This window comes from Octopus sinensis, linkage group LG9 (assembly GCF_006345805.1).
Source record: "Octopus sinensis linkage group LG9, ASM634580v1, whole genome shotgun sequence".
NCBI lineage: Eukaryota > Metazoa > Mollusca > Cephalopoda > Octopoda > Octopodidae > Octopus > Octopus sinensis.
In genome coordinates, this window is record NC_043005.1 from 56,944,117 (window position 1) to 56,960,184 (window position 16,068).

Here is a 16,068-nt window from a genome sequence, read left to right on the forward strand (position 1 = left end):
CATTTGAAGCAATCCATCAGTCCAGACACGTTTTCCACCATTTGAAGCAGTGATGGAACTCTTGCAAAGTGATGCCTTTTCCTTCACCTCTTCCACATCTGCAAATTCCATGGCACCAGCTTTTGTCACCAGTGATGATCTTTGGAAAAAGGTCCTGATCAATTTCCAACTGTTCTTTCAGTTCACAACGCACATTCAGTTATGACTGCCCTTGATCTGTGAGTAAGGGAGGCACAAATTTTGTTGCAACTCTTTTCATTCACAATTCCTCGCTCAAAATTCATTGGCAGGTGCTCCAGGATATACCAGTCATATCAACAAGTTTGTCAATTGTTTGGCAATGTTCCTCCAAGATCAATTCATGAATTTTTATAATGTTTTCATTCGCTTGGGAGGTCAATGGACACTCTGAACAAGGTTGGTCTTCAAGCAACAAGTTACCATTCCTAAAGTGTGAAAACCACTTGTGAACTTGTTTTACTCATGGCAGCATCTTTGTAAGCTGTTTGAAGCATGACAACTGTTTTGGCTGCCTTTTTCCCCAGCAGAAAACAGAATTTCACAGAAGCATGCTGATCCTTCATTTCAGCCATTTCAAAAATCTACGAACAGGGAAAAAGCACTACAAAACAAAGATGCACCACATGGCAGTACAACCACACTAGACAATGCCACTCAGCAGACTGATACCTGAGAGTTGTATGAAGTGGCTTTTTGCGATGGTAGCTTGAACTATAATGGGCTTGTCTCACAGAGAATGTTTCCAGTTACTCTTGGGTACCTCCTTGTGTTACCTTCCTTGGGGACAGATGTGGGTTGGTGGTAAAAAAAGTTTTTGACCATAGAAAATCTGCCTCGGATTGTTGGACCCATGCAAGTGTGGAAAAATGGATGTATTCATGATCATGCATACATCCATTTTAGTTACTTTTGTTAGTTTACTGTAAAATAGCTATGAATGTCACAACTTTCGCTTTCTTGTTATCTTACATAAGATGTCTCTAGCTTAGAAATTATTAACTTCAGTTCCTATTTGGATAAAGCTTCATGTTTGGAAAGATATAAACGATACATTTTCTAGTTAAAGGAAATGTGTGTGTAAACACACACACAAGTGCATCTCAGAAAGCTTGAGCTTTATGCAAAAAATGAATGTTGTAATTTAAATTAGAACAATAAAATTTCAGTTGCATATGGCTCCCTAAATTTAAACTGATCTCTTTGTAGCATTTTTTGATAGAAGCTAACATTAATGATTTCCATGCAGGGATCATTAAAATATTAAACTGTAGTACCCGAAGATCAAAAATACAATAAAGTTGGTCAAAAATTGAATAGTATTGCAGAGTGAGGAATGGTAGTCAGTGCTTGGTTGATGCTCTTTTGTTTCACTGACTGTCTGAATATACTGTGGCATAGAAGAAACCAGCCTGTGATACGATATATTGTGCAACAAATATGTGTGAAAATTAGCATAGTTAAAAAAGAAAATATCTCACTTAGGCTAATTACTCAGATATACTATTTGCATGTAAAACAATTGAACTTATTGTTAACATATTTAATATGATAAGCATCCACTCCTCACTGGTAAAATTAGGGAGATAATCAAGCCATGAAAAATTCTATAAAAATTAGAACAAGTGAAGAGGTTACAAATTACATTTGACATTTTAGCCACCTGCACCTTCCCTGGATATATTATGTTTGGTTGGCAAGAAAGTAATTTTGTTTTACGCATTTAGAGTTATGATCTTTTTGAATGACTTTTGTCAATGTTATGATTTTTTCCTTTTGACATTTGATAGCCATTACCTTTAGCTTACTGTAGAAGCAAATTGCATGTAATTTTGTTTACAACTGTTAGTTCAGTGTTAATTTTAACATGGAGTGCAAAGATAGACATTTTCGCCATATTTTGCTTTTTATTTCCGTAAAGGCAAGAAAGCTGATGAGGTTCACAAGAGATGTGTGAAGTTTATGGTTTGATTGCTTAATAGAATGTACATGTCAGAAATGATTTAAAATATTCCATTCTGGAGATTTTTCACTCAAAGATGACCAACTGAAGTTGATTATGACCAAATTAAAGCCATAATTGAATCTGATTGTCATATAACTGTGCAAGAGATTGTAGAGAGGTTAAATGTATGACACACAACAATTGAAAATCGCTTAAAATCTCTTGGACATGTTAAGAAGCTCAATATTTGGGTTCCGCATAAATTGAAAGAAATGCGTTCACTTAATACAACAAATCAATATTTGCGATATGCATCCCAAACACAATGAAATCGACCCAATTGTCCAAGTGTAATGAACCAGCACAAATCACATTGAAAGCTGAATTGCATCAAAAAAATGTCATGCTGTCAATTTGATGGGATTACAAAGGTGTTGTGTATTTTGAGCAGCTTCTAAGGAACCAAACAATCATTTCAGATATTTACTGTTGACAACTAATGAAACTGGAGGAGCAATCAAAAACTGCCAGAATTGGCAAATTGTAAAAGAATCATGTTCCACCATGACAACACTAGACCACACACATCTTTGCTAACTTGTGAAAAATTATTGGAGCTTGGTTGGGAAGTGATGTCACATCCACCATACAGCCCTAACCTTGCACCATAGGATTACCATTTATTTCGAAGTTTACAAAATTCTTTGAATGGTAAAACTTTCATTCATGATGATGACCTGAAATCACGCCTGCTTCAGTTTTTGGGTAAGGACCTGAAGTTCTATGAGCGTGGAATCATGAAGTTGCCAAAGGTCATCAAAGAAAATGGAAAATATATAATTGATTAAAGTTCATTCATTATATGAAGAAAAAAATGACTTTTATTTCACACTAAAAAACCAAAAATTATTTTCTTGCCAATCTTGTTCTTAGGCATTTTGATATGCCATAAGTAAAACAGCTGCGGTAGCATCAATAATAATAAGTACCAGTTATGCACTGGGGTCAATGTAATTGTCTTAATTCCTTTGTCTGTCCTTGTTTGTCCCTTCTATGTTTAGCCCCCTTAATAATTATAATAATCCTTTCTACTATAGACAGAAGGCCTGAAATATTATTGGGGAACGGACTATTGATTACATTCACTCCCACTACTCAACTGGTACTTATTTTATTGACTCTGAAATGATGGAAGGTGAAGTTGAACTTGGTGGAATTTGAACTCTGAATATAGAGACAGACAAAATACTGCTTAGCATTTTGTCTGATATACTAATGATTCTGCCAGATCACCATAATAACAATCCTTTTTGTTATAGGCACATGGTTTGAAATTTAGCGGGAGGAGGACCAGTGCTCAACTGATACTTATTTCATCAGAGCTGAAAAGATGGAAGGCAGAATCAACCTTGGCAGAATTTGATCTCAGAATGTAGAGACAGATGAAATGCCACTAAGCATTTTATCTAGTGCACTAACAATTCTGCCAGCTCACCACCTTTTATCACAATAATAATAATTAAAATGTTGATTTCAAATTTTGTCTCAAGGCCAGCAATTTTTGAGGGAGGTGCCTGGTCAATTACATTGACCACAGTGCTCACTTGGAACTTTATTTTATTGACCTTGAAAGGATGAAAGGCAAAATCAACTTCAGCTTGATTTGAATGCTAAGAGTCGGAGGGTGGGGGGATGTTGCAAGACATTTTTTCTAATGTTCTGTCAACTTACTACCCAAATAATAATTCTTTTTGTTATCGGCAGGACAGTCGATTACATCTAAGTACTTAACTGACACTTAATCAACTCAGAAATGATGAAAGACAAAGCTGACCATGGCAGAATTTGTACTCAGAATGTAAAGATGGATAAAATACTGCTAAGCATTTTGCCTGACATGCTAATAATAATAATAATAATAATAAGAATAGCTTGCGCAAAACACTATTGATTCAGTAGAATGGTTCAAATAGAACAATCTGCATGTGCCACACACATCCTATACAATAAGCATCTAATAATTTAATTGAAAACAACACAACTCTTGCAACATATATTCAATAAAATAAGATTAATATCCAATAAAATAACACCACCCACATTGCACACAACACACACAAGAGAACAAACCCTAATCATTATCATTATATTATCATCATCGTTTAACATCTGCCTTCCATGCTGACATGGGTTGGATGGTTTGACGGGAGCTGGCCAGGCGGCAGCCAGCATCAGACTTCTTTGTGTTTTGGCAGGGGTTTTATGGTTGGATGCCCTTCTTAACACCAACCACCCAGCAGAGTGGACTACTGTAACAAGAAACTAAATCCATGAAACAAACTGATGCAGTAACTAAGAGGAGGAGTCCACCCTCCCTCAATCTCCACAAAAATAAGACTGCACATGCTTCAGGAATATGGAAGTGTACCAGGTGGTGCAGTATAAACTTGCATGAAACAACTGAAGAAAAAATGAAAATAACATTTGTATGCACAACATAGACAAATGGAGGACTTTTTTTAAACTTTGGCACAAGGGTACCCATTCTTTAAATGAAATCTTATTGACTTAACTGAGCCTAGTACATAACATGACTGGTACTTGATGAAAGGTGTGTAGGCGCAATGGCCCGGTGGTTAGGGCAGCGGACTCGCGGTCATAGGATCACGGTTTCGATTCCCAGACCGGGCGTTGTGAGTGTTTATTGAGCGAAAACACCTAAAGCTCCACGAGGCTCTGGCAGGGGATGGTGGTGATCCCTGCTGTACTCTTTCACCACAACTTTCTCTCACTCTTACTTCCTGTTTCTGTTGTACCTGTATTTCAAAGGGCCGGCCATGTCACTCTCTCTGTCACGCTGAATATCCCCAAGAACTGTGTTAAGGGTACACGTGTCTGTGGAGTGCTCAGCCACTTACATGTTAATTTCACGAGCAGGCTGTTCCGTTGATTCGGATCAACCAGAACCCTCGTCGTCGTAACCGACGGAGTGCTTCCATATATCCCACTTAATGAAAGACAAATCAATGTAGTGGAGTTTGAACAGTTGAAATTTACTGGAAATCTTTTCTTATATAAGGGTTATTAATATAGAAAGAGTTACAATATAGGAAAACACCTTTAATACATGTTAACCATATATTTCTAGCAAAAGTAGACAGCCATTGTGTTTTAAATATTTGTAAGATTTGGAGACTTTGAATACTATATCTTCTCTTTCTTTCTCTCTGTGTATTGGATCATTTCTCTTTTAATCTAAAATATACTCTCCTTCATTTTCTACAATGCTCTTCCATCTATCTGGTAGACTTGCAAGCCCCACCCCCTTCCAAAATTCACTTGTCCCTGATGAAAAATTCTCCTCCAGTACTGTTCTGACCTCTCTACAGAATTCATATTTTCTGTCCAAATGATTTTGAAGACTGCGGAATAAATGGTAATCAGATAGTGCAGTGTCTGGTGAATATAGTGGGTGTAGCATCATTTCCCATTGAAACTGCTCCAGCCTTTGAAAGATCATCCTCACTGTATGTGGCTGAGCATTATCCTGATAGAAGAACACCTTTCATCTTGAAACTGAAGGTGGTCGTTTTTTTTCTAGCTCTGATTTAAACGGCTCAAGCTGTTTGCAGTAGATCTACTCTGTTTGGGTTTCAAAGTTCAAAGTGGACTAAACCTTTCATATCCCACCAAACAGACAACAACACCATATGTAGGTGAAGACCTTCTTTAGACTGGGATGCCAGTGTTTCTCCTTTCCCTACCCACTCCCTTCGGCACTTGACGTTTTTATAGAGAACTCATTTCTCATCACCAGTCACTGTTCATGTGAGATGTGACATCAAAGAGCACACATTCACTCTGTGTGTGCGATTAGATTTGGAAAGTTTGTGAAGAACCCATTGACCCAATTTGCTGATTTTTTTTTTTCCGATGGCACACAGGTGTCATTGATTGATCAAATCCAAGTGTCTCTGCTAGTTCCTCAACAGTTACAATGGGGTTTTGTTCCAAGGTTAGCAGGATGTTCTCATAAGCTGTATAGATCTTCCTGGACGAGGCTTGTCTTCTAGGCTGTAGTTTCTGGCTTGGAATTTCTAGAACCACCGTTGTCACTGGCTTATGCTTATTGTCTGATCCCCATATACTGCATTAATATTCTTCACGCTTCCTGTTGCGTTGTTGCCTTTATTGAACTCATAAAGCAAAATATGCTAAATAATCTCCTTTGTCACTTCCATTATAGCTTTAAAAAAATGGCTGTTAAAATCAAACAGCACTCTTCAAAACTTGCACTAAGAATAAGGTCAAGGTGATATTACTACCTGCTTTTATAGCAAATTGATGCAGGTAGTTTATTCTGTCTCCCTCTGACTTCTAGTTAATGCAATTGAAAAAACTGCATTATTTATGGGATATTTACATTGGATGCTTAAAACACTGTTTCGTCTGAAAACACTGGTTTGTCTTAAGGGTTTGAATCAAGTATTCTGCTGTTTTTTCTTTTTTTGTGTGTGTATTCATTAACAAGCATGTTTATTATATTTCCAATGGTTTTATAGCCATTGCTTTTTCTTACACTAATCTGAAGTTGGGCGTTTTTTAATGAATTGTTGAAGTAAGTTATAATTTTTAAAAATGCAATGAACTTGGGGTTCCCATATTTTTCACTCAGTTCCCTTTGATAACTCTATACCTTCAAGAGAGTATCTTACTATATAATTTAAGTTTTTTGCTTTTGAGTTCTAATAATTGATAGCTGATTGGTATCTTTTGTCTCTGATATTTGATATATTATTAAATTTTGTCTTATCCTATTTCAGTTTGATGCGCGATGCTAATAAAATGGTTAGCAAATGCATATACGTGAATGTCTTAAAATCTACAGATGGACAAGATATTTTAGAAAAGTAAGTGAAGAAAGTTTGAATTTTCATAAAAGATATTTTGTTTGATTTTTCTTTCAGTAAATCTATACTAAGACATTTTTCATGAAAGTATTTAAACTGTGAGCAACATTTGCTAGGAATAATATTTTGTATGGTGGAAAGTTTTTAGAGCTGTGGTGACTTGAATTCTTGAGTGATACACTGTCTTTAGGTACCAGTTTATTGGTACTCCATAAGAGTTAATGTATTAAAATTTCACATGTTGAACTTCTACCAAATATTTATAAAATCTGAATAAAGATTTCCAGCATTTAGAGAGACACGGAGAAGATGAAGTTCATACAACCTGATAGTTATGTAGTTTATGATGAATCTCTTCTCTAGTGTGAAACTTTCAGCTATTTGTTTTTGCATACAAATGTTAATAGCTATGAAGTTAAAGTGCTGGACTATGGCCTCTGTCTTATTTTACTGTCAAAGTGGCTGTGGATTGGCCACAGTTTAGGTTGAGAGGCCGACAATGCTTTTCAATATATAGTTATGTTTTTATACATTTTAAGTTCAAAACCAACCGAGGTTAACTTGGCCTATCATCCAACAAGCTTTCAGCAAATAAATACCTACCAAGTACTGGGATTGATATAATTGACTATTCCCTCCCTCTAAATTTGTGACCTTGCCCCTATATAACTAATTTTATACTGTAATCAAGATCTTAGCTCTATTTACTTTGGTCACATAAGTTTTGCTTCACTGTTAGATAGTTGGCAGGATGAAAGGCATCTAACTATAAGCCTTCTTGTTCTGATAAATTTAAAATATGTGGGCTGACCTCATGTGATGTTTATAATTGAGTGGGGTTTTGTTCTTATTATATGTACATACATTAGTTTGTAGAAGCATACCAAATGTTGTTACTTGCAGTGATCAGTTTATTTTATGTGAAAGTAGTTGTTCTATATCTGTGTACAATTATTCTTCTGCACTGCTATATAAAACAGAACATGTATATTTTATAGTCAATAACAAAATACAAAAGAAAAAGAAGAAAACAGCAAAAATAGGCAATAGCTGTTGCAAACAAGAGACTTGTTTTTCCTCTATTTACAAAGCTATGTTAACTTGATGGGAGTTCATAAGATTTGAATTGTTTTTTTTAATTACATTTGGTGTGCATCCCTACTTCATACTGCCTTGTATTTGTTGAAAGTATAAGATTTCAATCATTATATCTCTATTCTATGTAGTTTATTATGTGCCTGTATATATATAACCTTCCATGTGCACATTATTTGAATGTGTAGATGTGTGTATGATCACTGAATGGTATATTTTATGGCTTATCCCCTGCCTCTCCATTCTGTAATGGACATTAAAAAACTCAAAATATTACCTATGTGACAATAGTAATGCTTATGTATGTAACACCAGCTGAGTGTTTGTCTGGCAGTTGTATTCTATATTTTTTTTTGTAAATTAGATTTCAGTTAAAATTTTTTTTTCATTATGAAAGCAGATAATGTCAGGTGTTTTATTGTTCAATTACATGTATTAACTAATCAATAAGCTGCTAATGGTGTGTGTATGTGTGTGACTTAAAATAATGGTGTAGCATTGTTATCATTGTTTTAACATTCACCTTTCCATGCATGGTAGGGATGAAATTTATTGAGGCACATTTTCTAAGACTGAATCCCTTATCTGTTGACAACATTCTTCTGTTTCCAAGCAAGCTAATATTTTCTCATAGCCAAACATGTTCATGCAGAATATTGGAAATGAATGACTTACCATGTAGGACACCAACACAAACACTCACACTCTTATACCTCATATACTTATGTATATTTATATGCACACACACACACACACACACACAGAGGGATTCTTACAATTTTCATTCAAGGCTTTGGTTACTTGCCCAAAGCACCATGCATTGAGACTGAACTCAGAGACATGTGGTTGAAAACCACACTTCTTAACCACATGGCTGTGCCTATGGCTATTGTTATATATCATAATGTATATACAAATGTTGGACAGCACTAGCTGTAGGAGTGCTAAAAACATTGTTATTTTGACGTAATATTTGCTTTATTTGGTGACAGATGGCACTGGTCATTCAGAGCTAGGCCAGAACTCTCATTCCTTTATAGAAATCAGCAAACAAAACATTTAATGATTTTTAAGGATTATGTTAAAGATGCTCATGTCTGTAGAAAGCTTTGGTGCTGATGCCATCTAAAAAGCACTGAATATCCATTTTATGTTTATATATTTGTGTATATGGAATTGAATTGCTGAATTGGTCGAATTATCACTGTGTTGGGGAGAGGGCCTCGCTGTATTTTTTTTTTTACTCTGTGCATGCTGCAAATGAATTTGTCTTTTCACGTTTTGGTATCAATAGAGAACCAGTTCAGAGTGGTGTATTTGTGAAATGTTAAAGCATCAAAAGAGATGTCTTGTAATATCTGTATGATCACATACACGCGTACATATAGTAACTATTCGCTCACAACACACACACATATATATATATATATATATATATATATATATATATACAATGGTGAGTCAGAAAGTAATACATTGAGTTTTTATTTACTGATATTATGTATTGCCTCTGAGCTGAATAAAAAGTTGGTGTACACAGTTGAAATAGCATTAAATTAAAATATATTTTTATTTAGTCTAGTCCATACTGTTAGTGAATGTGTTATTCCTTGTTTCCTATTTATTGAGAGAACAGATTTCTTCGAGGCATGTGAGTAGCAGTACATGTCATTAGTAAGGCTAAATGAAGCTGAAAAGCATCTGACATTCTTTTAAGTCACAGCTGAGATGATGTTTATCTCACTCTAATATGGATTGTTTTTTACGCAATATGTCTATGAGGAAATTTTCTCTCTCACAGCATCATACCTGTCAACAGTGTATATACACTAAATATGCTACTTGGATGACTATTTTTAATTTAATGCTGCTTCAGTTGCAATCGTCAAGTTTTTATTATATATGTGTGTGTACTTAGTGTTGTATCAAAACCAATGCATGAGTGGGCATTACTTTTTAGAGTTAATGCTTTCCCATACAGATCAATGGCCCATGTTTTACATGTAACTCAGTATGGCTGGATACCCATCTTTTTAGTGACCATTTTATCAAGTCTCCTCAGGTGACATTTTTTTATGGCACCAGTACTGGAGGCATGATTAAGTAGTCCACATGATCCTTCAGCATCTTGGCTATTTGCAAACTATTTTACAAGTTCATTCTAGTGTGACATTGTCACGAGTGAGATTGCCTTGCATGACACATGGTTTGAGTGTCTTTAGTACTCTGTATGTGCACATCTTCAAGGTAATACGTCCCAGAAGATGAAAAGATGAGAGAGTTGTGATAGAAGAATTAGAAAGGTGGGGTGCTGGTTACAAGTTTGTGTGAGCTGATGAGATTGTTGGGTAGTAATAGGGAAAGGTGATTGATGTTGAATAAGTGTGGAGATAGTCAATGGTAAGAATGAGTGATAGCTGTCTGTAGAATGTGGCTCAGAGAAGGAGTGATGAGTGGCAATACTGAAAGGATGATGGTTTATAGTTATGGATTGTACTTTCATTAATTACACTAGCAGAATAATCCAGCAAACATGACAGGATAGGTAGAGAGACTGAGTGATAGGCAGAAGGGTGAATGAGTGATTGAGAGATAAGCAAAATGGAGATTGAGAGATAACCAAAATGGAATATTAAAGGCATGCAGGAGATGACAGATTTAGACTTGACAAGGATGTAATAGGGAAGATACTCAAATATATGCATAGGCATGCATACAAACATATATGCCTTTCACACAGGATGTTGGGCATTTCCCCAATCAATATTTTTCTATCTCCTCTGTAAGGCACCCAGAAATAAGTCTTCTCTAATCTCATTAGATGTCTTCCCTTGTCTCCTCCTACATGTTCCTTCTGTTCTTCTTTATTCAGCTGTCATCTATTTGCATCACATGTCCTTACCAACAAAGTCTTCTTTCTTGTCCACTACATCTGATTTCTCTTATTCATCTAATTTTTCTCTCCATTCATTTGTGCTTTATTGTTTATGCACACTGTCATTACACATCCAGCAGAGCATACTTTATTTCTCTCTGGTCTTTACAGATCCTCTGCATACATTCTCCATGTTTCACTGTCATACAACATTGTAATTCATACACAAGCATCATACAAACTGTCTTTTTCTGAGAGAGAAACCGTTTGTTATGAACAAAGATAATAGATCTTTTTCTAGCCAGCTCTTACTCTGGCTACTATACTTTTGGAACATCTAACTTCATTGCAAATTATGTTGCCTTGGTAACAGACTATTTTCAGGGAGCCTTTTTTGTGTTTGAGAGATTCTATTTCTCATGTGCTCTTACTGTTTATTACTTCCAAGTAACTATCACATAAAAAGTTTGCTTTCTTGGTTAACCAGTTTGTGATTCCATTGCAACTATTGTGCATCTATTTTTATATATTTGGTGTACTGTATGGAATTTTTACCTGCTTCTTTTCTGTATATAAGCCATATCTCTAGATGATAGCCAAGTCCTATCCTATTTATCGATTTTTATTTCCAGCCACAAGGGCCAAACATAGAGGGGACAGCTCACTACAGACAGACAAAGACATAAAATGAATGAGTTTACTTTAAAGCCTTTTGATTTTAGGTTTTGTTAATATGCCTGGAATGTCTTCTATAGATTTAGCTATAAGAACTAGATCATCAGCATATGGATGTTTCCACTGACAACCTGTCTTAACTCCTTTCTTATAGCTTGGAGGTGTGGTCAAGTATGAGGCATCTGCTGTTGCAGCATATTGTTGCAGCCACCATTTGTTGGCACCTGCTTCAATCCTTCAAGCAGTGTCCCTGTCAGTTTCCATTACTCTGAAATACTTCCTGTCCATTGTGACCATGAGGCATGTGGCCAACTAACTTGCTGTCACCCTAGCTAGATCCTCAAAGAGGAAAACAGTACACAAGATCCAACTTGGAAAATCAAGCAATATGACCAAACCTTCTAAGCTGATGCCCCTGAATCATACAAGTAACAGAACACATCCCAGTTTTTGAATATAGTTGTTGGTTGGATACAAAATCTGACCAATGGTAGCCCATAATCCTGAAAAGTGTCCTGGTACTGAAGGAGTTCAGGTACCCTTTAGGGCTTCAGACAGTGTCCAAGTCTTCCAACTGTAGATCAAGGCAAGGAGGACTGGGGACCTGAAAACCTGAACCTTTGTCCTCCTGCTCAGATGTCGGCAGTGCCAAACACCCTTGTCCAGTGAGTCCACAATTGTACCAGCATGTCCAAATAATTTTCAGATTTCAAATTTACAGCTAATGCTGTTATGGATTACGCTGCCAAGATAAGTGAAGTAGTCAGCAACTTTGACATTCTTACCCACAAGAGAGACAGACAAGATAAAGGCTCCCAGGAAGCCAACAAAAAACTGGATCTTTGCTTTGACCCAGGGAACTGAAAACTGAGCCCTGGTGGACTCCTACTTGCACACTTGATTCGTTGCTATACTCATTACCAATTCTCACTTTACTGACTGCACCTCTGTACATGGCATACATGTCCTTCATAAATCATTCATCTACATCTAGCTTCTTCAGCAACCTCTAGATCACAGAGTAGTTAAACCTTATTGAGTGCCTTCACTAGGTCTACAAATGCTAGGTACATTGGCTTACACTAGGTGAAATACTTCTCCAGCTATCTGATGAAGATGACATCAGCAGCATGTTTTTGTCTTTGTGCCACAATTGCCTTATCCTTTCCAACACTGGACCCAACCACCACACTTTTCACATTAGGGAATCTTTCCGACACACATCTAGCAACCTCATATATGTGCTGTAATGTTTCTTCTGCAATTTGCTCTACATCAGGCAAACGGTCTGCAGAACTGTCTGACAGGATTATTGAGCACTCAAGGGACATCTGTCTTGGCTGCAAGTAGCCTGTGTTTTGATATTTCTACTCTGCTAACCATTCTACTCAATACATCGCAATCTTTAGTTTGATCTCCAACCTCATTTGTCCCACCATGTGCCTTCAGAGAGAAGAGGAACCACTCTTCTTTTGTCAGTGGTATACGTTATTTGGTTTAAATGCACCACCCCAGTTTTTCTAACTTGCACTTTCACACCTTGTCCAGATCTATGCACTTGTTCTTCTCCAGAGCCCCACTCAGGCATTTCCTAATGTACATGCTTCTACTCATTTATCATTTTGTTCTTTTATTACATATGCACCCGGCATGATGACACGATAGACACACACTTACACAACTCTTTGCATACACACACATAACACCCACCTACTTTACACATACATTCCTCAAACCCCTCCCATCTGCTGCCACTCATAGACGCACCTTCCACTCTTTACTTTTCTATGCATATTATACACATACACACACTGTGGTAGGCATTGTCTGGTGCTTTGTCTTTCACCTTTACAATATGTTGTGTGTGTGTGTGAGTGATATATATATATATATATATATATATATATATATATATGTATGTGTGTGTGTGTGTGTGTGTGTATATATAGGTATGTGTATATGTATGTAGGCACAGGCATGACTGGTAAGAAGTTTGCTTCCCAGCCACATGAATCCTGGTTCAGCGTCACTGCATGACACCTTTGGCAAGTGTCCTTTACTACAACCTTGGGCTGACCAAAGTTTTGTGACTGGCTTTGGTAGACAAAAACTGAAAGATGCCCTTTATGTGTGTGTGTGTGTGTGTGTGTGTGTATATATATATATATATATATATGACAACTATATTAAAAAAAAAACAATTGCTTCAACTTGGAAACTTCCTTCTATAACACCTGGGTCAATTGATATTTAAGATTTTTTAATATAGTTATTTTAAATTTAAGAAAATCTTTCTTCAAATATTCTGCCTGTATCAATTCTTTTCTAAAAACACACACACATATTTATCTTTATATGTGTGTGCATATATATTTATGTGTGTATATACATATGTTTATATATCAGTATGTGTGTGTGTGTGTGTGTGTTATCATCATCATTTAACATCTCTTTTTTTCTATGCTGGCATGGGTTTAATGGTTCAATATGAATTGATGAGCCAGGGAGCTGTGACAAGTCTCAGTGTTTTCCTTGGCATGGTTTCTACAGCTGGATGCCTTTCCTAATGTCAACCACTTCACCAGCACTGCTGAGGTCTCCAAGTTCTTGCAAGACTACATCCCTTCATTGAGTGGGGTTTAGTATGGGGGGATATGAAACTATGATAGAGGGACAGAAGCAAGTCTCTTAACTAAAGAGATGAATACATGGTTTCCTTGTCTGGAAAAGAGTGAGTGAGATATGTGAGGTCAAGGAACGAGGTGAAAATATGAGAGAGAAATATGATAGAAGAAAGGTCGTTGGGTAGATAAGTGCACTAAAGTGAAAATGTGACATGATTAGAGATGGGGGTAGAGTTGGGTACAGTGAATATCAGTTCGGGAAGGGAAAGTAAAGTGTTTAAATATCAGTATAAATGTATATAACTGTTTATGTATCATTCATAATGTAAATACATCATTGAATGGCAGATTTACTGTGGTGTTTGTTCAGAGATAACATTTACTGTGGATATGCTGTGTCCAGAAACCCTATACCGTTTATCTTTTACTTGTTTCAGTCATCAGACTGTGGCCATGCTGGGGCACCGATTTGAAGAGTCTTTTTAGCTAAACAAATTGACCCCAGGACTTATATTTCAAGCTTAGTACTTATAGTATCAGTCTCTTTTGTCAAACCATTAAGTTATGGAGACGTAAACACACTGACACTGGTTGTCAAACGGTAGTGAGGGGACAAACATACAAAGAAACACACACACACATAGACATACATACATACATACAATCAAATATGATGGGCTTTATTCATTTTCTGCTATCAAATCCACTCACAAGACTTTGGTCCACCTGAGACTATAGCAGAAGACATTTGCCCAAGGTGCCACACAGTGGGACTGAATCCAGAACCATGGGATTAGGAAACAAGCTTCTTACCACACAGCCTGTGGCTATATATATTAGAGAAAGATGAAAATCATCCCAGCAGTAGATAGTGAGAATGCCAGATGAAGTTTGGCCTCATTGGACTTTGTCAGTATTGTATTCACAGCCAGCCACATGCTTAGATGAGGTTTCTTGCCTCCCATATGTTGTAATGGACTGAAGAAAATATTCACTTATATTGCAAATAGCCACCTGGTCAAACAAATTCCTGTTATATGCAGTAGAGGCAGTGTTAAGTTAAAATAGCCACCTGTGTATGATACTGTTGTGTGGAAGTAGAACACCCCTATGGGTTGGCTCCTAATGGACTATGCCACAATATAAATGGACATACGTAGAGAGCCTTCAGAACAGTGTAAAGCCGAGAGTTGCGTATTGTTGAGGGTTATTACCAGTAGCTTGAGTAGAATGATTTGTGAGGACATTATTATTATCCTGTTATATCGTATGTCAAACATGCGATAAAACAGTGGCGATGAGGTTTCAAATAGTTCCGAAATGGAAGAGTTACTGAAAGCAGTCGTAAAACAACAAGAGCAGCAACTACAGAAGTTAACAGAGTTGTTGTTGAAGTTGAGAAATACGACAGAATCATTTTCAGCAGATGAAGGAACTACCTTTACCGTGTATTACAGACATTACGAAAACATATTCAGAGAGGGATGCAAGGGATGGTCTTGTGAAAGGAAGGTAAGGCTCCTTTTGTGAAAACTTGCCCCTCCGGAACACGAAAGTTTCTGTAATTTTATTTTGCTGAGAAAGCCTGCTGAATTGTTTTGAGGAAATGATAAATATTTTGACTAATATTTTTATCAAAAACAGTTTGCTGTTTAACATTTGGTGGGAATGTTTAAATTTAAAGAAAAATGAGCCCGATGACTTTGTAACACATACCGGTATTGTTAATAAGGCTTGTGAAAGGTTTAAGCTGGAAGAATTAATGTCACAAATGTGACTATTGACTTTTTGGAAGAAACGTTTGCTCGTTATGGGGTGCCAGATACAATCATGTCAGATAATGCTACACAATTTACGGTGAAGGAGTTTGAAAGATTCTGTAAGTCAGTCCAGATGAAGCATGTTTTAACTCTGGCATAACTTCCA

The 16,068-nt window shown here is 36.6% G+C and overlaps 1 protein-coding gene across 5 annotated transcripts in view; it reads left to right on the forward strand.

The window, feature by feature from the left end:
* LOC115215523 (serine/threonine-protein phosphatase 1 regulatory subunit 10) overlaps positions 1-16,068 on the forward strand; it is a 157,209-nt gene that overhangs the window by 34,331 nt on the left and 106,810 nt on the right. For all 5 annotated transcript variants that reach the window (XM_029784699.2, XM_029784700.2, XM_036505984.1 and 2 more), the window contains one exon: positions 6,787-6,873. In XM_029784699.2, coding sequence (XP_029640559.1) covers positions 6,787-6,873 — 87 coding nt within the window. The remainder of the gene's footprint in view (positions 1-6,786; positions 6,874-16,068) is intronic.